The sequence below is a fragment of the Typopeltis vanoorti genome, chromosome 17, assembly GCF_054136105.1.
Source record: "Typopeltis vanoorti isolate ZY-2024b chromosome 17, IOZ_Tvanoo_1.0, whole genome shotgun sequence".
NCBI lineage: Eukaryota > Metazoa > Arthropoda > Arachnida > Uropygi > Thelyphonidae > Typopeltis > Typopeltis vanoorti.
In genome coordinates this window covers 28,216,129-28,242,204 of record NC_143565.1, presented here as the reverse complement: position 1 = coordinate 28,242,204, position 26,076 = coordinate 28,216,129, and the positions used below count along the sequence as shown (strand labels likewise).

The 26,076-nt window shown below is 35.0% G+C and overlaps 1 protein-coding gene across 1 annotated transcript in view; it reads left to right on the top strand.

The window, feature by feature from the left end:
• Positions 1-25,632, top strand: part of LOC150097244 (TOM1-like protein 2) — a 253,155-nt gene extending 227,523 nt beyond the window's left edge. Inside the window, exons 14-15 of the mRNA XM_090407627.1 lie at positions 16,472-16,514; positions 25,185-25,632. Coding sequence (XP_090263753.1) covers positions 16,472-16,514; positions 25,185-25,261 — 120 coding nt within the window. The 3' untranslated portion in view covers positions 25,262-25,632. The remainder of the gene's footprint in view (positions 1-16,471; positions 16,515-25,184) is intronic.
• Positions 25,633-26,076: the final 444 nt, after the last annotated feature.

Sequence of the window (26,076 nt, the reverse complement as noted above, 5' to 3'; positions counted from 1 at the left end):
TGTGGAAACTGGGTCAAGGGTTTACGGGGTGTGGACCGTTTCGGTCATCGTCTGACCATCGTCAGAACTTTGTGGGAATAACTGTAGGGCTATGTCAAGGCTGCAAGATGTGTCTGCCAAATTTGGGCATTTGTTGTCGCTAAATGGCCGGAGGCATGGCTTAATTTGTAAGTTTTGGAACGTCCAACATTCGGAAATTAGGTAGGGACGGTGGACGTTGATAGAATTACCATCGCATTTTATGGCAATAGTTTCGGATATTCTAAGCATCATTTCGTTTTCTTGTTTGTCAATGATTATGGCTTTGTCAATTTGGGGGATGTGTTTTAGTTCAAGGGCGTGAGCTGCAATTTCAGTTTTTGTGGTTTGTTTTTCTTTTTGATGTTGCAATGTTTTTTCGTGTTCAGATATTCTGGAATGGGAATATTGCAATCCCTGAAGTGCTCTTGTAGTCTAGTCCATAATGACCTAATTGTAGAGCCCGTGTAGGTGATGTCACAGTCTCTTTGACAAGGAAATTTGTAGACTACGTTGTGGTGAAAAAAGACTGTGACGTCACCTACACGGGCTCTACAATTAGGTCGTTATGGAATAGACTACAAGAGCACTTCAGGGATTGCAATATTCCCATTCCAGAATATCTGAACACGAAAAAACATCGCAGTTTCCACATAAGGATACCCTTCCCCTTCTTTCTTCCCCCCCCCTCCCCACAACAAAATAATATATATATATATATTTATATATATATTATTAATAGTAACCCGGGTTCCCAAACTTATTTCCCATGTCTCAAGTACATCCCCATGTTCTTTACCTCTCTTCCCCCCCCCCTTCAACAAGAGCTTGGATTTAGAAGCCATCTTTTAAACCAAAATCAAGGTATGTATATAATTTTTCCACATTTTTTATTCTGCCATAATTGCCTTCTATACTCGCCCATAATGCCCTAAAATACATATATACCCCTTTTGAGTTATGTTAGCCAATGTATTAAATATAAGGGACACTCCTAAACAAAAACAGGCTAATATAGCCGTTAATTATATTAAGAATATATCTTTATTAACTGTTGTCATCACTGATGATGGCCTGTATTCAGGCTGCAATATATGGCCAATAATAAGTAGTATTACTTGTTCGTTGTGTTTTTTCATGTTAATTTGAACAAACCTCTCATCGCATTATAACCAAGGGGAAATCATCTATTTCTGATCCAGAGTATTTTAATAATAAGATGATACACCTTTCCACTTCTTGTATATGGAAAATATATGATTTCTGTATTTATTCAGACTTGGTATTTTTTCTGGGTCTGGCTTCCACTGATGACATTTTTTAAAGTTATACTTTGGGCTTACTTGTTTTCTGGGAACAGTTTTGCTTGGTGGTGGGTTTTTTCCAGTCACTGAATAGAGCCACCATGGAGTTTCCTGTTCTGGAGTGATTTAGGTCAGTAATAATGATGAGTTTATTAGTGATCCATTAGGGTCACTTAGTGAGATATAGATCTTGCAGATCATTTGGATGTTTTTTTTTTTTTTTTTTTTTTTTTTTTTTTTTTTTTTGAGTGGCATCACTACACTTTAACAATACCTCAAGAAAGACTGAAAGTGGTCTGGATGGTGGCCTTTCCTGTAATGCATAGCATTATACATGCCTGAAAGGAGTGAATTGCATTATGAGATACTAAGGCAGCTGATGTGAAAGTATTAGCCTCTATATACAAGTAGCCCAGTCCTGAAGCTACTTCATGTGCAAACTTTGTTTGCTTACACTTTTGATAAAGGATGAAACGTGAATCTAATTTCTTGGCAACCTTAATTTAATGTTGTAAGTATTGTCATTATATCCTGTACTACATCCCTTATTATTAGCATGATGTTTTAAATAATGACTTCACATAAAAATGAAATAGAATTTATTATTCCTACATAGGAATAATAAATTCTATTTCATATCTAATACCCATGTCTATTAAATGTCAAGTAATCTCTTATTATTACAAAGGTATCTCCACAAACCTTTGTACACATAATACTATCATATCTTTCTTTAAACTCATTCACTGTCAGGATACTGCTAACTAATTATGGCAAATCATTCAACTCATTCACCACTCCAAGCAGAAAATCTAGTCTGCATACCCTTACTAACCCACTCTTACAGAACTTCCAGAGGTGACCTCTCTATTCATGATGTATTGAAAAAATTTCTTTGTTTTAATCTCATAGAATTTCCTTTAATAATTTATAAGTTTCTGTCATGTCCTCTCTTCTCTGCCTGTCAACTAAGCTTTGCAACCCCCTACACACGCATTCAGTCTATCCCCATCAGGGATAGACTGAATGCGTGCGAAGGTTTTTAGGAAACCATCAGAAGCTAGTTCTAAAAGTTGTTCTTCTTCTATTGACGATAGACCCTTTGGCATAAATTTGTTTTTATTGAAAGGGTATCTTATCCACTCAATGTTAATGTCCAATTCAGGGAAATACTTTTCTAGATTCATTTGTAGCTTTTTAAATGCTGCATGATAGTAATTTTCACATCATCATCAATTTGTTCATTTGAACTTGCGAGCAATTCATGAAATGATGGAAACGCGTCAGATTCTCCATTACCAACCCGCTTTTGCCATAACTTCATTTTTGCCAACGTGGTGTTCACTTTATCTTGGACATGAAATATAGAAATTTCCTTGCCTTGTAAAGATAAATTAAGACTATTTAATACAGTAAATATATCTGCCAGGTATGCTAATTGACTGAGCCATTTCCAATTATGTAAATACCTTTTCAATTCAAACTTTTCGTCAAGAAAAACTTGTAGTTCATTCCGAAGTTCAAATAAACGAGTAAGAACTTTTCCACGAGAAAGCCAACGAACATCGGTATAGAAAAGAAGTTGTGTATAGTTGCTTCCCATTTCTTTGCAAAGTTGAGAGAAAATTCTGGCATTTAGAGGATGGCCTTTAATATAATTTATGATTTTTACAGCTTCATCAAGAACTCTTCTTAGGTCTGTAGACATCATATGTGTAGCCAAAGCCTCCCTTTGTATGCAGCAGTGTGTCGACTTTGCATTTGGTGCAACAGCTTGAATCCTTGAAACAAGCCCTTTTTTAGATCCGACCATGGATTTCACTCCGTCCATGCTTATTCCAACACAACTTTTCCAATCAAGCTTGTTTTGATGCATAAAGGTATTTATGCTGTTGAATATTTCTTCTCCTGTTGTATGTTCTGGCAAGGGTTGGCAATATAAAAGGTCGTCATGAATTTTTTGATTTTTTTCGTACCTAACGAACACTAGAAGATTTGCAAAATTTGTAATGTCGGTGGATTCATCTACCTGCAACGCATAATAACGACTCTTACGTATATCGGATAACAATGTTTGTTTTATATTTTCAGCCATTTCAGTGATTCTTCGATGAATGGTACTATTTGAAAGACAAATCCTATCAAAAGATCTTTTTGCATTATCTCCGATCATAATTTCCGCTATTATTTTTGCTATTATTAGTGACACACGATATGAAGCTTCTAAAGCCTTCGTGTTTTCACCTCCTGATCGACATCACCTTTTGAGATTCTTTTAAATTTTTTAGTTTATTTTGAAAAAATTCGACAGGTTTGTCCTTGCATTCATTATGTTTCGATTCAAAATGGCGATTTAAATAACATGGTTTCATGTTTTCACTTTTTAAAGTTTCACCGCAAATTACACATAATGGAATAGGTTCCTCTTCATTTCCCGTCCATGAAAATCCACATTTCAAGTAATTTATATCGTACTTAAGAAGTTTTATCATCTTCTTCCTAGTTGGTTCTTTAGAGATGTCAGATGACACACACTTATCAATTTCACTTGATCCAGATACAATATCAACATTTTCTTGTTGCTGACAGCTACTTGTATCTACTATGTTCCTCTCTTTTGCACATTTTAAAAATCCAGTCTTTAACCAGTGATCCATACTTAAGAAGTTGAAAGCTAAAAAAAATTACCGTATTTAACGAACAGTCCTTCAACAAATGGCTAGTGAAAGCAGAACTCGAAACAGCAATGGTAGGCCAGTAGAGATAAAGCAGCTATGAAGACGTGCATATGATTGGTACGGTATTAACAAAAGATCGCGCTACTAATTGACAAAAGCAAGCCGACAGTTCAGTTGAAATGCTAATTCTCTTCAACCGAATTCCTTATATAATATCTGAAACACATTCACTATATATTTCTTAGTTTTAACACGTTCACTCAAACAAAACCATATGTGCCGGTGCACCATATGGTTTTGATTGTCTACTATACAGCATTTTATGTGGGAGGGGTCATGCGATTCATTAGTTCCGTTTTTACCCAGTTGTCTCTAATTGCACTATTTGTTGAGAAACATATTACACAACCTGCAGATGTCTCTGTACCTTATTCAGTGATACAACAGGAACGTTTTACGATCTCAAACTTAAATTTTATTCCATGCGTTAATGATGCATAGCCGAAAATTGCCACGGAACCAACCCCCTGAAGACCTTTCGCGGATCCCTGGGGTCCGCATACCACACTTTGAGAAACACTGCAATACACAATATGTAACCTTTTCAACCCAGAGTGCATAGTCTTACATTTTGCAATGTTGAAATGACAATCATTATCCTTTCCCACAATGCCAGTTTATTTAAATCATCCTGCAGGATATCTACATCACATTTATCACTTATTTCCTTCCCAATGCACAGAATCCCTTTGGGAACATAGTTGGAAAAATTATTAAAAAGTAAAATACGAAGATATTATGATACTTTAAAACTCAGATGTTGGCATATTATGTTCCAGATAGACATCTAAAACACAATATGCTAGACATCACTGTAGTCAAACAACAACAACAACGTGTGGTTTATTGATGTAGCAATACCAGGGGATAGTAGAATAGAAGAAAAAGAGCATTAACAGTAACCAAGTAAAGGGATCTGAGATTGAAATTCAATAACTTTTGAACAAGAAACTAACAACAGTTCTGATTGTTATAGGAGTACTAGTTACAATACCAAGAGCATTTATGAAACATCAGGAATAGTTGAGTCACCCAGATATAACGCCATCTCGACTCCAGGAAATTACATCACATTTTATGATAATATCTAGTTGATTCCTAGGCTGTTGGAGAATGTCCAAATGGATTCATCTGTCAGTTGCAGATTTTATTATGCCATTGCATGTTTTCTGTTTGCAAACTCTGTTAATTGATTATAAAAATAATAATAATGGAGCAGGGGAAAAAAACATAAACATACATTGGAATCTTGCTGTTTTGTGAGTAATTTTTTCAAACATATTTGTAGAAAAAAATTTATGGAATAGCTCAGTGTTATCCAATGTCAAACCAAATTTAGAGTTTGAAAAGATTTAAATATGAATTTTGCTTGGATCAGTGCCAGGACATATTAACTGCAGGAGCTGGATGTTATAGTGCATGGGGAGTGGTAAAGGCGTACACCCTCTGTCCAAAAAAAAACCGAACTTTTGATAGAAAATAAAACACAGGCCAATTATAATTATTCAAATCATTTATTTCAATCAATATACTCTCCCTCAGCTTTGATACAGCATTTGGCACGGTCAATTAATTCGTTAAATGAGTTTTTTATATCGGTTTTTGGGATACTGTTGAGGATTGTGGTTACTGCCATTTGAACGTTTTCGATGGTGTTATATCGCTTTCCTTTCATCAGCAAATGAAGCAGGGGGAAAGAGAAAGAAGTCACAGGGTGCTAAATCAGGTGAATACGGTGAGTGATCCAACACAGATACTTGGTTTTTGTTCAAAAACTGTCTCATAATGTTTAAACGATGAGATGGTGCATTATCGTGCAAAAGTGACCAGCTGACGAATAAGTGACGAATTCTCACTATCGATCGCTTCAAAACTTTGAGATAAAACACCATTGACCGTTTGGCCAGGCGGAATGGATTTTTTTGTAGATGCCCTTGGAATCATAGAAACAAATCAGCATTGGCTTTACTTTTGACTCTCTGAGCGACTTTTTTTCAGATGCCCCTCTTCTGGTGGTCTCCACTCAGCACTCTGGCGCTTTGTTTCAGGCTCATACTCAAAACACCACGTTTTATCACGATCCAGTAACGATCATTTCAAGGAAGTTTGAGTCCTTACGAGCAGTTTTAATCAGGTCCTTGCAATGTTCAATTCAATACATTTTTTGGTCGTCGGTCAACTTGTGGGGAACAAATTGCAAATTCAATATACGAAAGCCCAAACTCTAGTCAAAATGTTGTGCACAGTTGATTTTGGAATCCCCAATTCATCTTCAATCAATCTCACAGATAATTTTGGGTTTTCTTTGATGAAATCATGCATGTTTTGGATGTTAACGTCATCCTCAAGTATCTCACGACCACTTTGAAATCGCTTAAACCACTCATAGACTTGAATACATTTATTAACATTGAAATGACATCCATTTTCACATGCCTGCAATTCCAGCCTGTTCAAATCATTCTGCAAGTAATGCATATAAGCAGCCCTCCTGATTACCCTACCTATCTTTGCATCATCAGTGAATAGCTATATGTCACATGTCAAATCCTTCCCAATATCATTAATGTACAGATTGAATAACAATGGACCAAGGACTGATTCTTGAGACACACTCAAGAATCAGTCCTTGGCCCATTGTTATCTTTAATCTGGTTACCTTTAATCTTGCAGATTCACCTCCCCCCCCCCCCGTACCACTCATATACCACATTTTGATATCTGTCAGTCAGCTATCCTCTTATCCATGCTGTATTCTGTCAAAAGTTAGCAAAATCCAAAAATATCATGGTGTATCCATTCCCCTTGTTCAGCTCAATAGTAACGTTGTTATAGAATGTGAGCAAGTTGCTAAAACATGACCTTCCCTTAGTAAACCCATGTTGCTCATTGCAAAGTAGAGATTCACTGTCAACCCATTTCTGAATGCGAGCCCTAACCAGTTTTTCCAAAATCTTCACCACCTCCCCTGAGGTACTAATTGGTCGATAGTTGGATACATCACTCTTTGCACCACCCTTGTGTAATGGAATTACCATACATTCTTTCCATTCCTGCAGAATCTTTCCTGTTCTGAGACTCATATTAAACAGCCTGGTCAAAGTAATAGCCAGTTCAGCTGAACAGTCTTTAGCACACATGCTGATATCCCATCAGTCCCATTACTGAATTCTTATTCAGATTGTGCAACAGCTCTAGTACTTCCTCCTCATCCACATAAATTTCCTCATATGGTGAAGAGATAGCGATGAGTTCATTGTTGCATATACCAGGATGATAGCTTTTAGCAAAATGGCTGCTCATTAGTTGAACAATCACTTCTGCATCAGTCACCCACCTACCATCTGCATTCAGTAGAGTTATTCTTTCAAATTAATTCTTTCTCTTACTTGCAGAGCCAGTTTCTTTTCATACTTGGACTTAGCTTTCCATACAACACTTTTGATTCTTCTGGCCTGCTGCTTATAATTATCATAACTTATATTATCCTTATGCACATGATATTCCTTCCACATAATATTTTACTTACAAAATCTCTTGCTTAATTAGATTACATGTCCATTTCACTCCTACTCTATTTATTCTTTGAACTCTAGGAATACATTCTATCACCATTAAGCTGGAGTTGCAAATAAAGAAAACATTACAGAGGGAATTCAAGAAGAAAGGTGAGCAGTACAAGTCATAGAGGAGAAGGGTAACCAGTGTGGTAAGAAAAGCAAAACGAGAGTATGAAATGAAATTAGCAGTTGAGGCCAAAGATAATTCTAAACAATCCTTTCGATATGCTGCAAGTAAAAGGAAGAATGTTTTGAAAGAATGATTTTAAAGAACGCTGATGGTAGGAAAGTAACTGATTCAGTTGAAATAGTAGAATTACTAAGTAAACACTTTGTAAGAGTATATCATTCAGGTGGAGATATTGTAGTAAAGAGAGAGAGGGGGGAGGGAGGGAGGGAGGTAGAGGCTTATATGGGAACTGAGATAAATAAAATGGAAGTGCATAGGATGTTACAGAAACTTAATGTGAATACAGCTATGGGATTAGATAGTATACCAGCTTGGGTTTTATGTGAAGGTGCTAGGGAATTGTCACTACCCTTGACCACATTGTTTAATCTAAGTCTCAGCTCTGGGTTAGTCCCAAGGGGATGGAAAGAAGGGAAAATAGTTTCATTGCATAAATGAGGTTCCAAGACTGATGTAGCAAATTACTTAATCAGCATGTCAGGAGTTGTCAAAGTACTGGAGAAGTTGGACTTTGCAAAAGCCTTTGACAGGATATTACATGGAATTCTAATCAGTAAACTGTAGCACATGGGGATGGATATAAGACTGGTGAATTGGATAAGAGAGTAGTTGATGGAGAGATATCAGAAAGTATTTGATTCAGGAGTAGAGTCCAGAAGAAGGCCTGTGACTAGTGGCATGCCACAGGGCTGTGTCCCTGGGCTACTACTGTTTATTTTGTATGTTAATGATATAGGAAAGGATCTGAAAGGAACTGTTCAGTTGTTTGCCGATGATGCAAAGTTGGGTAAAGTAATAGTTAATACAAATGATATTGAAATTTTGCAGAATAATTTGGATAGACTGGCAGTTTGGACAAAGGAGAATGGATGTCAGTTGAATATGGCAAAGTGTAAGGTTATGCATTTTGGGATAAAAATATTACCAGCTGTATACCACATTGATGGAACTGTACTCCAGAAAATTAATGAAGCCAGAGATTTGGGAGTGTTAGTGGATGGGGAGTTAAAGTTTAGAGGGCACACAACAAGTGGCTAAACGAGCTCATCAGAGTACTTAGTTATCGAAGAATACTTTGACAAGCAGGTTATTATTCCTCTTTATCAAGCCTTGATAAGAATCCATCTTGACTACTACATGCAGATTTGGTCACCTGGGTTTCTTGGCAATGAGGAAGAGGTAGATAGGATCCAGGGGTGAGTGAGTGACCAAGATGGTAACAGGTCTATCGAATGAACCTTATGAGAACAAGTTGAAGATTTGCAGGTTACAGGAACTGGTAAACAGGCAGAAAAGAAATGATATGATTGAGATACAAATTGCTGAAGGATTTTTACAAGATTAATTCAGAGCAAATTTTTCAGAACAGGTCTGGTGGTGAGAGAAATAGGATGAGTAAGTGTTTTACAACTAGGTTAGAACTTGCAATTGCTTACCTCTGCCACGCATTTTTATTTTTAGCCATTAACTTCAAACTCCCCCAGAATAAATAATAGACTCCCCTAATACACTAAACCACTATCATTGATTATATCCAGGGAACATCTGAAGAAATAGCCAGTGTTTAATACTATAAGCTCCACATAAGTTGAAGCCATATATAAAACTAGCAATTGTCATTCACTCACTGAAAAACAAACCCTATCCTTTATCAGATCCAGGAGTTCGAAAGTGTCCTGCATTTATGAACAGGACTATGAACATACAGGAAAATCTGTTGACATCTGTCTCAGAGAACATAAGAAATATGTTTTCCTCCATCATTATGACATAGGACTGGCAGACTATGCCTTAGATATTCATTCACACAGGATTAGATGAAATTAAACTAAAGTACTATACAGAAGTCATGAAGCCAGAGAGATTGTTTTTGAAATCAGAAGCAGCTATGAGACATTCCCAAAACCTCAAGTATGGCTGTATTAATTTACCGAATTCTGGGAGATGGTTATTTTAAGATCAACTTAATACTAGTACTCTTCTCTTTATCCATCAGTAGATGGCATGCCAAATTTGATCTTCCAGTTCTTAGTGTTGTCCATTATAATTTCGATTGTTTTCATTAATAACTGATTGTTAGTGTTACAAACTATTTGTGTTCTGATGATCCTGGAATGAAATCTGCAAAATATTAGCAGTTAACTAATAAAATATCTTTTGGTTTTGATCGGTTAAGTGGGAATTTATGGCAATGGATCAGTTCAAATTCTCGTGGAAAGGCTTAGATGTTGGTTATGCATTTTTTACTAATTAATTTAAGGAAATTACTTAGTAAAAATTACATCAACTAGGATATACATTAAAATAAATTTTAATATACTTCAATATTTCAGCAACTCCACGTTGCCATTTTCAAGAAACTTAAGAACAAGACACGTGCACACATGCACAACAAACAGTAAATGAGGAAGAAGCAGGAAGCTATTATTTCTCCTAAAGTCTTGATGGTGCCCCCTAGCGGGCAATGTTGGTATTCTTGGACATTTGGGCTGAAGGTCTTCTGATGTAGGTTTCCCAAATTTGAGGCAGTCTCATGCAGCCAAATTTGTTGAGGTTTTGATTGTATCTTAGGGCTGAAGCTGATTCCATGAAAAGCCTTTCATATTTGAATTTACTACGGTGTACTATTCTGGCTTTCTTCCACCGTATTCTATGGCAGGTATCCAATGCATGGTCAGCAAGACTAGAGTGGCTGTATTAGTGAAACCGGATGTAGTCCTTGTGTTCTGAAATTCTGATATAGGCTGTCCTGCCTGTTTGGTCAAAGTAGGACAGCTTACAGCTGCAAGGGACCTAGTATACACCAGGTTGGTCTAGGGGGGGAGGGAGGTTGGTCTTTAGTAGAGCGGATAAGGGATGCCAATTTTTTATATGGTCTGTAACAAAAAGTTAAGTCAGGTTTTTTTTAGGATTTTTGTAATTTTTTCTGAGGTGCCTCAGATATAGGGTATGGTGATGGATTTAGAGTAATCCTTGTTGTGGGGGGGGGGGTTGTGTTTTACTGGTTTCAATATTTTTTGGGGGGGGAGGGTAGCCATTGGCTGAGAAAGTGTTGAAAATGTGGTTTAGTTTTGTGGTTAGGGCATTGTCATTTGAACAGATAAGTTTAGCCCTGTTGTGTAGTGTCTTAATGACTCCATATTGTTGCGAGGAGGGGTGGTGGGATTGTTGGTGAATGTATCTGCCTGTATGGTGTGAGAGAGCTTTGGCCAAATGTTTAGCTAGTTTGTATGTGGGGGAATCAATGCCATCCACTATGGGACGTAATGGCACATTTTCCTTATGTATTTTTGCGAGTCCATAAATATGGGGGGTGGGGGGTATGGAGTTAAATGGTTTTAATTTGACTAGTGATTTCCACAGGCCAAGAAGTGACCTTCTTAAGGAACCTGTGGAGTTTTCTAATTTGTGAGTTGGTGGGATTGTACTCGATAGGGAGGTAAGTAGCCCGATCTAACAATAAAGCTTTCAGCTTACATGTGTGATCCTTTTGGTTAAGCAATACTGTGGTGTTCCCTTTATCCACTTTGGTAATTATTATTTCCTTGTTTTTCTTTAATTCTTGCAGAGATTTAATTTCCTTACTGGGCATGTTGGCTTTTGGTGGTTTAGCTTTGGTCAGAACACAAGCTACATCCAGTCTAATATCGTTGGCGATGTGGTTTGGAAGGTGTCATATCCTGCATTCAATTGTTATCATAATATCTTCAGCAGGTATTCTTCTGGGCGCGATCGCGAAGTTGTGGCTACGTGCGAGGCCGTCGAGTGCTTCAGGTTTTACACTAAATGACGAAAGGTTGACTACCTTTTCGGTAGGAAGTTGTGGTTTCGAGATTGAGTTCTTTTTTAAATTTTCAAATTTTTTGATGTGTCGATCTTGTACTTTTTTAAATTCTTTCTCTGCTGTGCACGAGATGTCGTATAAAATAGACCAAATTTCATGGCTTAAGGTGCTTGAAAGTTCATCTTCGAGTGCCTGTATAGCTAAGTTAGCATCATTCAGGAAACGGCGAGTCGCAGCAATTTGTTCTCTGAGAAAGGCTTGGCTGGAACGGTTATAAATATGAAGAGCCTTTTGCGAAGAGAAACGGTGCTTGAATTTCATACAGTTAGGAATTACCTGGTTATCCTAGCAGCATTTTAGGAAGGCGAGATGATTCATTTGTCTTGATAGCTTTAACTTCATTTTACCGTAATGGCGTGCTTTACGTGTGATATCATCTCTGTGGATTATCGTAATTCTCGTGGAAAGGCTTAGACGTTGGTTATGTATTTTTTACTAAGTAATTTAAGGAAATTACAACGTCAACTAGGATATACATTAAAATAAATTTTAATATACTTCAATGTTTCGGCAAAGTCATGTTGCCATTTTCAAGAAACTTAAGAACAAGACACGTGCATGCAGGCACAACAAACAGTAAATGAGGAAGAAGCAGGAAGCTATTATTTCTCCTAAAGTCCTGATGGTGCCCCCTAGCGGGCAATGTTGGTATTCTTGGGCGATTGGGCTGAAGGTCTTCTGATGTAGGTTTCCCAGTTTGAGGCAGTCTCATGCAGCCAAATTTGTTGAGGTTTGGATTGTATCTTAGGGCTGAAGCTGATTCCATGAAAAGCCACAACACCCCCCCCCCCCCTCATAACAAGGATTACTCTAAATCCATCACCCTATATCCGAGGCACCTTGGAAAAAATTACAAAAATCCTTAAAAAAAAACATGACTTAACTTCTTGTTACAGACCATATAAAAAATTGGCATCCCTTATCTGCTCTACTAAAGACACCCCCCCCCCTAGGCACTTGGTGTATACTAGGTCCCTTGCAGCTGTAAGCTGTCCTACTTTGGCCAAACCGGCAGGACAGCCTATATCAGAATTTCAGAACACAAGGACTACATCTGGTTTCACCAGTACAGCCACTCTGGTCTTCCTGACCATGCATTGGATACCTGCCATAGAATACGGTGGAAGAAAGTCACAATAGTACACCGTAGTAAATACAAATATGAAAGGCTTTTCATGGAATCAGCTTCAGCCCTAAGATACAATCAAAACCTCAACAAATTTGGCTGCATGAGACTGCCTCAAATTTGGGAAACATACATCAGAAGACCTTCAGCCCAATCGCCCAAAAATACCAACATTGGTCGCTAGGGGGCACCATCAGGACTTTAGGAGAAATAATAGCTTCCTGCTTCTTCCTCATTTACTGTTTGTTGTGCCTGTGTGCATGTGTCTTGCTCTTATGTTTCTTGAAAATGGCAACGTGATGTTGCCGAAATATAGAAGTATATTAAAATTTATTTTAATGTATATCCTGGTCGACGTTGTAATTTCCTTAAATTACTTAGTAAAAAAAAAAAAAAGATCAGTTCTAATAGCCACAGTTTTCTGAGAGTTGTAATTTCATTTTATTAGGGCAGATTCAAATGGCTTGTATGCTGTTATAGATCTCCCCATTCATCTACCTGTAACATCATGACACTAGGAATTATTTGTTTGCTTGTTTATCGTTATTATTATGATTTAGACCTCCATTGGAGTCAAAAGACTCATCATGGAAGGCCCATCCTAGAAAACACATAGTCTATCATACCACTCATTTACTGTTCATGCTCTCACCACTATATCAGGCAATCCATTGCATGGTTCAACCACCCTCCATGCAAAGAAATCACTCCTCACAGCTTTCTTTCATTACTTCCAGGGATGGTACCTTGCCCTTGCTCCTTCTCCCCTATTCCAACAAGCAAAATAACTTTGCAGTGTCAACCCTGTAACTACTTGGGCTGATGATCTTAGAATGTAAGCTTCCCAAATTTGGGGCAGTCTCATGCACCCAAACGTATCATTGTTTTGTGATCCTTGAAGATGGCAATGTAACATTGCCGAAATATAGGAAGGTATTGATTAGAGTTTTTAATTAATATTCTGCCTTAATTTAATTATGACAGCTGGAGTAGATGATATTAGACCAGAAATGCTCAAGTATGTAGGTATAAAAGTTTTACAGTGGCCACACTGCATAGTTCAGAGGGCCTGGACAGAAGGACGAATTCCAGATGATTGGAGTAGAGCTCTCATAGTATCCATATATAAAAAGGGAAATAAAACTGATTGTGAGAATTAGAGGTATTACTTCCTTCAATTCTAACTGCTGGCTTACAACTCAAATAAAGACTAAGTATTGCTTGATATAATGCTCCATTGATGCCATATAGCTGTAGCATATTGAATAGCCTTCTCTCTTGGCACCTTGTCATATGCCTTTTCCAGATCGACAAAACTTAAATACAGATCTTTGTTATATTCCTATGATTTCTCGACTATTTGTCGTAAAGTGAAGATCTGATCCTGACAGCCTCTATTTTTCTCTAGATTTCTCTACTGAGTTTCCTGGTAAGATATCCCAATATTATCCCAATATACTTGAGAAACGGTTGAGAAAGATTGTGGAAGAGAAGCTTGGTGAGGAACAAGCTGGATTCAGGCCAAATAGAGGCTGTCAGGAACAGATCTTCACTTTACGACAAATAGTCGAGAAATCATGGGAATATAACAAAAATCTGTATTTAAGTTTTGTCGATTTGGAAAAGGCATATGACAAGGTGCCAAGAGAGAAGCTATTCAATACGCTGCAGTTATATGGTGTGAATGGGGCATTATATCAAGCAATACTTAGTCTTTATTTGAGTTGTAAGTCAGCAGTTAGAATTGAAGGAAGTACAGGAAGATGGTTTAATGTTAAATCTGGTTTGAGACAAGGATGTACATTATCCGCTCTGTTATTCATTATCTATATGGATCACATTATGAAGGAAAGTGGCATTAAACATGATATCAGAATTGGAGATGTTAATGTCAGCTCTTTGCTTTATGCAGATGATGTTATACTTCTAAATAAATCTGCTAGAAGTCTGCAAGATTCCCTGACTAAATTGAATAACTGTTGTAATAGATACGGTATGAATGGCAGCAATAAAAAGACAATGAAAATGGGCAGAATCGTTGAAAATGTCAACTGCGTTGTGAACGGAGAACCTGTAGAACAAGTAAAACATTTCACCTACGTAGGCATGATTTTTAGTGAAGATGGTAAATTAAATACGGAAATAGATAACAGAATCAATAGAGCTGGTATGGTAGGATGTCAATGGAATAAGAGAGAAATTAGTCAGAACACTAAATTAGCTGTATACAAGACAGTGTTCAAACCAGTTTTAAGTTATGGATCTGAGAGCTGGGTCAGAAGTAAAACACTTGACCAAAGACTAGAGACAGCAGATATGAGAGTTCCTGAGAAAGATTAGAGGCATGAACAGATGGCATCAATGGCAGTATCATATTAAAAATGAGGATATTACGAAAGAACTTGACATTCTCAGCATCCAGGAATGCGTTAGCAGAGCTAATCTGGTGGTATGGTCACTTAAACAGAATGAGCAAGGAAAGATTAGCAAAACAAGTGTTCTCTGCCAGGTCGGCAAGAAAATGACCCAGAGGAAGACCAAGATATAGGTGGATTGATACAGTACAAAGTGCCTTAAATGATAAAAATATAAGAATCGATAATGTTGGAGTCTTGACAAGTAACAGACTGATTTGGAGGAAAATTATAGATAGGGAGTTAGTAATGATGTAAATTGTTCATGTAGTACTATCATATCCTATACACCCCTTGAGGGTTCATTGCAGGAATTTGATGATGATGACTCCAATGGATTCAGCATTATACAATGTATTCCCCCTTCTCCCAAGCGACTATTCCCTCAAGAGACCACCCCTGCTATCATTCATCCTGATAATTCTAGTTTCCCTGCATTGACACACTGACTCATTCAGAGAACAGCATTCTCTCTAGATGCCTACATCCTTACTCCTTCAAATGCAAGCTGTCTCTCACATACTATCCTCAAATGCCCTCTAAGCATCCACATATTCCGATCCTCTCTTTTGACACATTCTAGCTATCATACTATTCATTATTAATGTTTTTCTTTTCAGCTGTGCATTATCTGGGCAACACACATACACACAATCTTCCTTCTCGGAGTCTTCTGCCATACAACTTGAAGCAATTCTTTTGCCACCCAGTTCACACTGCCTCTCAAGTTATTTGTGCCCACCCATCATAGTCATCTCATCCACCCTTTCACCTTGCTTAATTGCCATATCCACACTTTCTATCGTTCCTTCAGACAAACACTCTAGCACCCTAAATTACAATTTTAAAAAAATTATAGGATATAAATATTGGTTATTCCATTTGAAATTTATTCTCCAACATTCTTGTATTTCAAGTACTGTTTGATCTTTTATACTATGTATATATTTTTATTTAACCATTCTCTTGAATTAGATTTTTAAAATTAACTTTTTGTCTTCACCTTTTTATGCTCACATCATGCCATCTATTAATTTTCCTTCCTTTATCATATTAAAATGCCTGGCAAAAAAAAAAGTTTGAAAGTTTCAAGGTGTTTTTTTTTTTTCTTTTCCATTAATTCTTAGTTATAATTTCATCTTTTAATGATGGAAATGAGAGATTCATAATATCCTTTTATGCTTTAATCTTTTCAGTACTTAATTGGCTTGACAGATAGCATAGATAGCATTTTTCATAGTGATGTTTATTGAAAAAAAAATTATTTATTCTCTTAGCCAGAAGCAGAACAAGATTCTCAGAATTCTATAACAAGTACTGGTAAGTTAAATCAATCCAAATTATTTGTGTTAAGTTAAATTTACTCTGGCAAATTATTACTTTGTTGTACAAGTAATAATTTGGAAGCAACTGTATTTATTTTAATTTTCAAAATTACATGATGGTTATATAACTTGTGGGAAGGTTTATGTAGCATGTCAGAGAAATTAGATTTAATGTATGATCATCATTTCACTAATTTTCTCCCATTCTGAAATCATAAGGGTATTAAAATATCATGCAGAATAAAAAAATTCCAGAAAAAGACCTGGATTTAAATATTATGATTGACATGAAGAACATTTATAAGAAATAAAAGAACTTTGATAAGGATCTTCACACTGGCTCAGGATAGATACAAGAATATAAAGGACATTTGAAATTGGAAGTGATTGTCACTTAGTGTTAAGCAGAATAAAATAAAATTGTAGTGTTAGATCGTACTTCCTTGTTTTTGATCCGCCATCTTGTTTTAACTCTGTTCTTAAACAAGTAATAAGTTGCTGGTTGATTACTAATTTAAATATAGAGAAATTTATATTTTTAGACTGCACCACTCTATATCTAGATTAGTCTAATGAAATGTAGTGAAACCAACCAATTAATTTTATATCAATATTATTTCTTACATAGGCCAAGTTTATCTCTTATGTTTGAAGCTCTCGCTAGGTCCGATAATTTCATGAACGGTGCAGTAAAGGAGATTCAGGCAAACACAATTTTAGAATTATCAAAACAAAACATTTAATTCTGGGTAATATATTATACATGTAAACTCAATTCTGAGAACAAGATAATATAAATGTCTTAGCTTAACTGGTCATAACGTCTTACAAATTCAGTCTATGGGCATTCTGCTATCAGATTTATAGCTTTCACAATATTAAAATAACTTTTAATAGAGTTCAATATCACAAAATCTCTTAGTAACAAATTTTACTATTATCACACAGTCAGTAAAGTCTCAATACATTAATGGTGGCAACAACTGCTTCTTGAGTATACACTTTCATACTTCATACTCCGGCTGATTTCAGCAAAAAACGTTATAGTTAATGTGGGGAATAAGAGGAGGAATTACACATATATCTCTGCACTGAAGTAATATAAAATTGGACAGTTCTTACCGGATAAATCCTTTGCTCATGGTATTCACTAAGGCACACTTAAAACTTTAGTTAACTATCATGCTGGAGCTACACATTTCAAAAGTAATCTTCTTTAAAATAACTTAATCATTAATCTCTGTGCATCACAAATGTAGACACACTTTCACTAGAAAATTCACTTGTTCCTCATTTACTACTTTGCAATAAAATCAGCTTTTCACTAATCTTCCTTAAAAGCTCTGGAATTCGTCATAACTTTAGAATTCCTTATCAATATTCTGAGTTGCCAATTTACATCCTGATCCTTCGTAATCTAATTACAGCACTTAATTCCTATTACTACAGCCTCTTATTTTACTCCGTGCTGCTAAATAGCTGCATGGAGTAAAGTAAGAGGCTGCCTGTTTCTTAATCTAATTACAACACTTAATTCCTATTACTACAGCCTCTTACTTTACTCCGTGCTGCTAAATAGCTATCTCCTCATCTCTTCTTAATCTAATTATAGCACCTAATTCCTATTACTACAGCCTCTTACTTTACTCCATGCTGCCACGAGTGCTCCCTGCTTCCCACCTCTCCGCACTGTCACGAGTGTTTCCCCCTTCTTTCTTCACCGCACTATCGTGAATGCTTCTAGTCTACTGATCCCCTGTATACTCTCGTTTTTCGCTTATATACCTTCACTTTCTTTCCCGCCCAAAATTCTTTCTCACGCTCTCTTATGTCAATTCTTTCTCTGCAGTTGAATACCATATCTCGCGATCCATACATGCGCTAGCTATTTTTAGCCCGTCTCCATAGTAACAAACAAAATAAAATAAAAACAGAAATATTGCATAACATTATACCTTTCCATACTGGTATTGAAAATTAATAAAAAAAAATATTATAGTTACTTAAATTTACCTTCACCTTCATTCACAATAACAAAAAAAAAAAAAAAAAAAAAAAAAAAAAAAAAAAAAAAAAACATATATTACAGTTCACATAAGGCTCATAAAGTTACATACATACAATTTCTTATAATATTATTGAAGGAATAAAGTAATAAAATAAATGGCATCTACTACAGAGTCCTTTCATTATTATGACATATCCTAAAATTATATAATTAATTAATAACTGACAAAATATAATTATATGAGTAATACAGTTTAAGCAAGAGACAAACAATAAACAATATTTACAAGTCTTGCTTATGTTATGGAAGATCATGTTGGATTCTGAAAGAAATACCAATAACTTTAATTTCTCTTCATTCAGAATCCAACAGTAGTGAAAAGAAAAATATATAAGAAAGTTTTTAAAAATAATTAGTCATGCAGCTTTTACAAGTGAACCGTAAACTTAACTATATAAATATTATTCAAGAAAAAATAAAAGTTTGAAAAAAGAATCAAACCTCAGAGACTCACCAGCACATTCTGGAAAAACATTAGCTGCATGACTAATGCTTTTTAAAATTTATATATATTTGTTTTCACCATGATATTTATTTTATTCTGCTTAACACTAAGTGACAATCACTTCCAGATATTTTTTGGTGTCTACATTGATGTGTAGGGAAGTGGCTGATGATTTTTTGAGTTGTTTTTGGATTGTATTCATCCAGAGCACACAAATAACAAAATTTGTGTGCTCTGGATACCAAAGATTTTATGATGCCATATTTTTGAGATGGATGGTGAGCTGATGAATTGTGGATGCAATGACCTGAAAAAGTTAATTTACGATAGACAGAAATGGAACCATCTAGTTTTCATTGGATGTATATATCAAGAAAGGAGATACCTTGTGATGATTATTTTTCTAGCGTGAATTTGATGCAAGGATGAATGTTGTTGATCTTATCTAGAAATGAGTATAGTTCTTGTTCAGAGTGACTCCAGACTGCAGACGTCATCAACAAATCATAGCCATATTTTTGGAAATTAGGTGATAAGGGAGAGCCCATTGCTGTTCCTTCCTCTTGTTTAAAAATTTTATCTTTCCATGTGAAGTATCTGGATGTGATAGCAAATTTGAATAATTCCATGATATCGGATGGAAATTTTTGAGTTAACAATTCTATTGTCTCCTTGTGAGGAATATTAGTGAAGAGAAAGACAATGTCGAAGCTTATTAGCCTGCCTGTTTCTAACAGTTGAATGTCTTTTATTTTTGTGTGAAATTCTGTGGAATTTTTAATTGATGAAACTGAGTGGCCTATTGAGAGGACAGAGAAGGTTAGACAAAAATCTTGATATTTTGTAAATGGGGTTGCTTATAAAATCCACAATAGGTCTAAGTGGGCAGTTGTTTTTGTGTATTTTAGGTGAACCATATATTCTAGGAGGCCTAGCATGATATGTTCTGAGTCTTTTGATGAATTCCTGATCTGTAGATGTTGTTTCATCCAGTAACCTGTTGAGTTTCTTGATCTGTCTTTTGGATCATAATCTAGTTAGGAGTATGTATTGCAATCTCGAAGCGATAGATTCATTTTCCGGTCGTATGAATTGGTATCTAAGACAACAGTGGTATTCTCCTTGTCAGCTTTGGTGATAACTATGTTTCTATTTCGTTGTAAAGAGTTGAGGACTTTTAATTCTCAAGTCTGAAGGTTTGTCATCATAGATTACTTTGGCTATTTTGAAATAGTCTATTGGCTTTAATATTAGACAGATGGCTGGTGTTCCTTTCAATATTATGTAAAATTTAGATAAAAAATACATTTAAGCGAAATGGCAAACTTATGACCTCGTGCTAATACATTAATTTCATCTTCCGTTAACGGATGGCCAGATAAGTTTACAATCCATTTGTCAGCTGGTAATTTGGTTATATTTTTCTTAGATATGATCATTCTAACAATGTTAGGTATTTTTATGGAGATTTACATTGCTTGTTTCAAATGCTTTAATGCCTGCATTTTTTGAAATATTAATAACCAGTTGTAGCAGGTCTTGATTTAAAGTATTTGACAGATCAGCTTTCTCTTCTGTTGTTTTTACAATATTTATTGCCAATTCATGTTTTGAAACTGTTTTGTTTCATAAATGTTATGAGCGCCTGGCAATTTAATAACTTCCTTTAGTTTATTGAACGTGGGAATGAGTTTATCACATCTGCTCTTTTTTAAAAATGAGATTCTGGCACCACGTAACTTACCCTGTTTCAATTGAAGTTTTCCTAGTGAGTTGCTCTTCTGCGTTGTTGGTTCCCTGTGGAGGAATAAGACTATTATATAGCGAAACCTGTGGAGTATTCATAACTAAAAATTCACATGTACCACAGTAATTAAATTTTAATAATGTAAATATTTCGTCTTAAGACATCATCAGTACAGTTATTACAAACAACACTAGGAACATTCAAAGGAACAGTTAGTGCCCATGCTTACATTGGAATCCCTCTATGCATACAGTATCGTGTTTGAGGACTAAAAAAAAAAAAATGACTGCAATAAAAATTAAATTAAAATATATCTGTAATATTATTATCCTGAATTGTATAAAATAAATTTATGAGATTAATTTTAATTACAGCCAAATTTTTTTTTTTTAGTCCTCAAACATGCTACTGTATACATAGAGGGATTCCAGTGTGAGCATGTGCACAACTGTTCATTTAAATGTAATTCCTAGTATTGTTTGTAATAATGGTACTGATGATATCTTAAGATATTTAAGACGAAAATCTACATATTATTAAAATTTAATTACTGTGGTATACATGTGAATTTTTAGTTATGAATACTCCACATGTTTCACTATGTAATAGGGTTATTCCTTCTGTAATGTTTATCACTTTCTTGTAAGTTATTTTGTGGATGAGACTGCACCTATTAGAGAGATAAAACTTTAGAGCTGTTTGTATGGCTGTTAATTCACCAGTGAAGTTTGAAGCTATTTTGCCATTTGTTGTGTTTTGATTTGCATTTCCTCTCCTCCAGTAAGTTAGTAAAACCTTGCTCCTCCTTGGTTGAGTACTTCATCAGATGATCCATCATTATAGACAATGACATGGTTTATTTATTTAAAAAGTGTTAAAAAAGTGTCAAGTCCTTTTATTCGCATGCTGTGAGTCCTTTTTTGAACAAGGTTCTAGGAGATTTAAGTTAATCGTGTTTTTTTGGTGGTATAGTGGAAAAGAATGGCTTTGCTTATTTGAATAGACAGGTGCTCTAGATCGATCTGTTTTCTAATTTCATGATCATATTATAAAGTAGATGATCCTTTCCTTCATGCTTACACAGTGATCAGAATACATTATGCAAATTATAGAAACAACTACCATATTAGAGTAACACTTTAGTTTAATATAAACCAAAACACTCAACATTTCAACCTTCACATTAAGGTCATCATCTGGAGTATACACATATATACAAAGAAACAAGCTGCACTACAATCTACATGGCAAGAAGTACTTTTCCACGCTCTTAACACCCTACACCAAATTGACTGGAAAAATACTTGTTCATTACATCATACAAAAAACCTGGTATGAACGAAAATTTTAAAGAAGTCAGTGAAATTTTGATTAACCACCCCAATCTTAACAATAATGGTGGCATAAAAATCCCAAAAATTTGGAGTGCACACATTCAGCCCATTTAGTTTCCAGCATACCCTGACTTTAGGACTTTAAGCAATTTTTCAGCTTTTATTGGCCCCACTATCCATACCAGTTGGCTGTAATTTATATGCATACTTATATAAGTAATAATTTTTTATTTATTAATTTTTCCTTTTTGTAAACATATTGCTCTCCAGCTTAATTTAATTTTGTAACCTAATGGATAAAAATAATAATAGGATTTTAGCTTTGACGTAGTAAGGTTTTTTTTTCACCAGAGGTCAGGTCAATAGTTGTAACGGTTGGTCAGTAACTTTAGCATGCCATGTAGATTGCAGTGCAGCTTGTTTCTTTGTATATATGTGTATACTCCAGATGATGACCTTAATGTGAAGGTTGAAACGTTGAGTGTCTATTTTGGTTTACATTAAACTAAAGTTTTACTCTAACACAGTAGTTGTTTCCATAATTTGCATAATGTAAAGTAGATGATCTCTTTAGTCTAGATTTTCTGTCCTGAGTGAGATGTGATTCTGTTAGTGAATTTGATTGTGGAGAGTTTTCTTCTGTCTTCTAGTATGTGATGTCTGCACTCTTGTTGAGCTTTTAAGTTATTTATGAGTGAGACTGCACCTATAATTTTTGCTGCTCTTGATTGTACTCTTTTTTTCTTTTCAGCTAGTAGAACCTGGAGCCCAGATGAGGCATATTCCATAGTGGGTCGTATGCATGCTGTAGTTTTAAGTGTCTACAGTTTTGCATCCCACTTCATTCCACAAAGCCTTTTGATGATGTTGAGCTTTTTTTAAGAAGTTTATTAGATATATTTGTAATATGAGTTGTAAATCTCAGTTCAGTGTCTAGAGTTAGGCCTAAGTATTTTGGAGACTCTGTTTTTCCTATTTTGGATTATATATTTTGATTTGGGGGTTAAATTATGTGTATTTTTTCTGCCAGTGGAGAAGATATTCAGTTTTGTTTTTTCCAGGTTTATCTGTAATTTAAGTTCCTATGCTCATCTTTCTAAATCTTGTATTGATTTATTTAGGATTTTTTCAGATTGTTGAAGATTACTGCTTGTGTGCCAGATTGCTATATCATCTGCATAGCATGCTCTATCATTTGTTGTGTGAGGATGAATGTTGTGCATATAGATGAGAAATAGGAGTGGGCTTAAAACAGAACCTTGTGGGACTCCAGCCCAAGTTTGATACATGTTGGAATAAATTCCATTGTATTTTACTTTTATTTTTCTTCCTTTCATGAAATCTGAAATCCAAATTAATCTGTTCTTCCTAATTCCAGTATTGTATGCAATTTTTATTAACTTTTGTCTCCAAACATGATCAAAGGCAGCTGTAAGATCCAAGAAGATTGCTGTTGTCTTCTTTGGTTACTTTTCTTGAATGTCATTTATGATCGATTGGGCAAAGATAAAATATTTGATTTTCTGTACTGTGATGAGACCTGTATGCAGTTTGGTAGAAGTTGATTTTGTCATAAGTCTAGTATGTATTATTCTTTAGTTTAGTTTATAGAGAGTACAAGTCAAAGCTATTGGTCTGTAGCTTTTACAGTCACTAGGATTTTTGTTAGGTTTTAGGAAGGGTATAATGACTGATGTTTTCCAGACTTTTGGGTGTTTACCTGTATTCAAGAAAGTGTTATGTGAGGATGAATATCTTTAGAAGGCAGTTTTTGGCTATTTCTCCCATGTTGTTTTAATTATATGTCCAAAGATAAGATCAATTCCTGGTGATTTGTCAGAGTCCATTTGACTAATTGCTGTTTCTAATTTTGTCATTGTAAGGTCCTGAGAAAATATTTCTTCAGAAGGATGTGTTTTGTAATTTTTACACACCTTTTGTCTTCTTTGTTGTATTGCAGTTTGCTTACTTTAGAATATTGTTTGGCTAGCATATTTTCCATCTGTTTGTTGCTGCTATTAATTCCTGAGGATATTGTGTTTGAAGAGTGATCAGTATCTGGAAGTGTTGCATTATTTAATAATTTGATGATATACCAGTGTTGCGAGTCTTTTCATGGATCTGGTCTATTGCAAAATTCTTCCCACTATTCTTGTTTATAGTTGAAATTTATCTTCAATTTTTTGTGTTAATTCTATTATCTTCTTTCCATTTTCTTCTGTATTATTTTGTTTTAACTGTTTGTTGATATTATCTCTTTCGGCAATCATAGCATTGATATTATGGTCTTTCCAAAATGGGAAAACCCAGTTATTTTTCCTGAGTCTTCTAGGAATTTAATATTTTGCAGCTCTCTGTATATTGCTAGTTAGCTCTAATACTTGCTGATCAATTTCTTTACTAGTGGGCGTGCCAGTGCAATATGTTTCTAATAGTTGTGTGTATTTAGGCCAATTTGCTTTTCTGAAGTTCCAAGATCTCTTTTTCTGTGATTTTTGGTCTAACTGCAAAATGATGATTGTGGTAATAGGTCTATGATCACTGATGGCATTCTTTAGTATTTTCCACTGGGTAAGATTTGCAGTTTTATAGTCTAATGCTGATTCTGTGCCCGTTATTTTTAACAGATATGTATTTTGTTTGTTGTTTATGATCTCAAGGTTTCAATCAGCAATTATATCAATGAATCACTCTGATTGAATCACTTTATGTCAATGAATCACTTCTGATTGAATTACTCCAAATAGACTAAGGTCTAGTTGGAGTGATTCAATCAGAAGTGCCTTAGAAGAATGAAATGCCAGATACAACAATATTGGGGCATGCTGACAAGTAATGGACCAATTTGGAGGGAAATTGTTAATAGGGATTAGTAATAATATAATCTTAATCATGTAGTGCTGTCAAAGTAGCTTAAACACCCCTCGAGAGTACATATATTGGGAAATTTATTAAGCTTTTATTGCTGAAATGAAATTCAGTACAAAGATATTACTAAATAATGAAACATTTTCAACCTGCCACTTTTTAACATAGTTATTAATGAAAGTACATTGTTGTTTCTGTTTCAGAGTTTGATCGTTTTCTTGCAGAAAGGGCAGCTGCAGCAGATAGACTTCCAAGCATACCAGCAAAAAGGCATCAATAGCATGCCAAATGAGTTTTATTCTTTTGCAATTTCTTATGTTGTTGTTGTTTTTTTTTGTTTTTTTTGAATTTTTATGTGAGTAATTGAATTGAATGGCAGCTGAATGGTGATAAAATATATCTTGGTTATAAAGAGAAAGAAATAAGTGTTATAACTTTCCTTGACTCCTAGAAGCATTTACTGGAAGAGTTATATTTGTTTATACTTTTCCTGGGAAGATAATATGTTAAGATATAAATCAGGTAATTGGGAGTAATCATATTCTGCATAACTTTATTTATTCTTTTATTTTATATTGTGTTTAAAGACGAAGTTTTTGTTGAAGTCAAATGGCGATACTTTTGTGTTATAGGGAGCAGTTAATTGTTTACTTCCATGTTAAATTTAAAAATATGTGAAATTGATATTAATATATTTTGAAATTATGTTATATATATATTATATATATATATATATATATATATATAAATGTTTAAAAAAGTAGTTCCTCAAGATTATGTAGTTCGGTTATGAACTGTATAATACAGTACCGTTTATACTAATAGTTGAATGTGGAATTATTAAAATGTATAACAAAACTTAATCAACTGAATATTACTGGCAATCTGAAAAGATGCATTTAAATTAATAATCATTAATTTAGTAGCATTTTGTCATATAAGTTTCCATTAGATGCAGCCTATAAAATTGACAGAAAAACAGATGTATGGTTAGTTTTTCAATATCACTTGAGAAGTGTAGTATGTTTGAGATTATTTTCATTAGTTGGGGGGGGGGAGAAAGAAAGAAAACATTCCTTAAATAGCACAATGCTG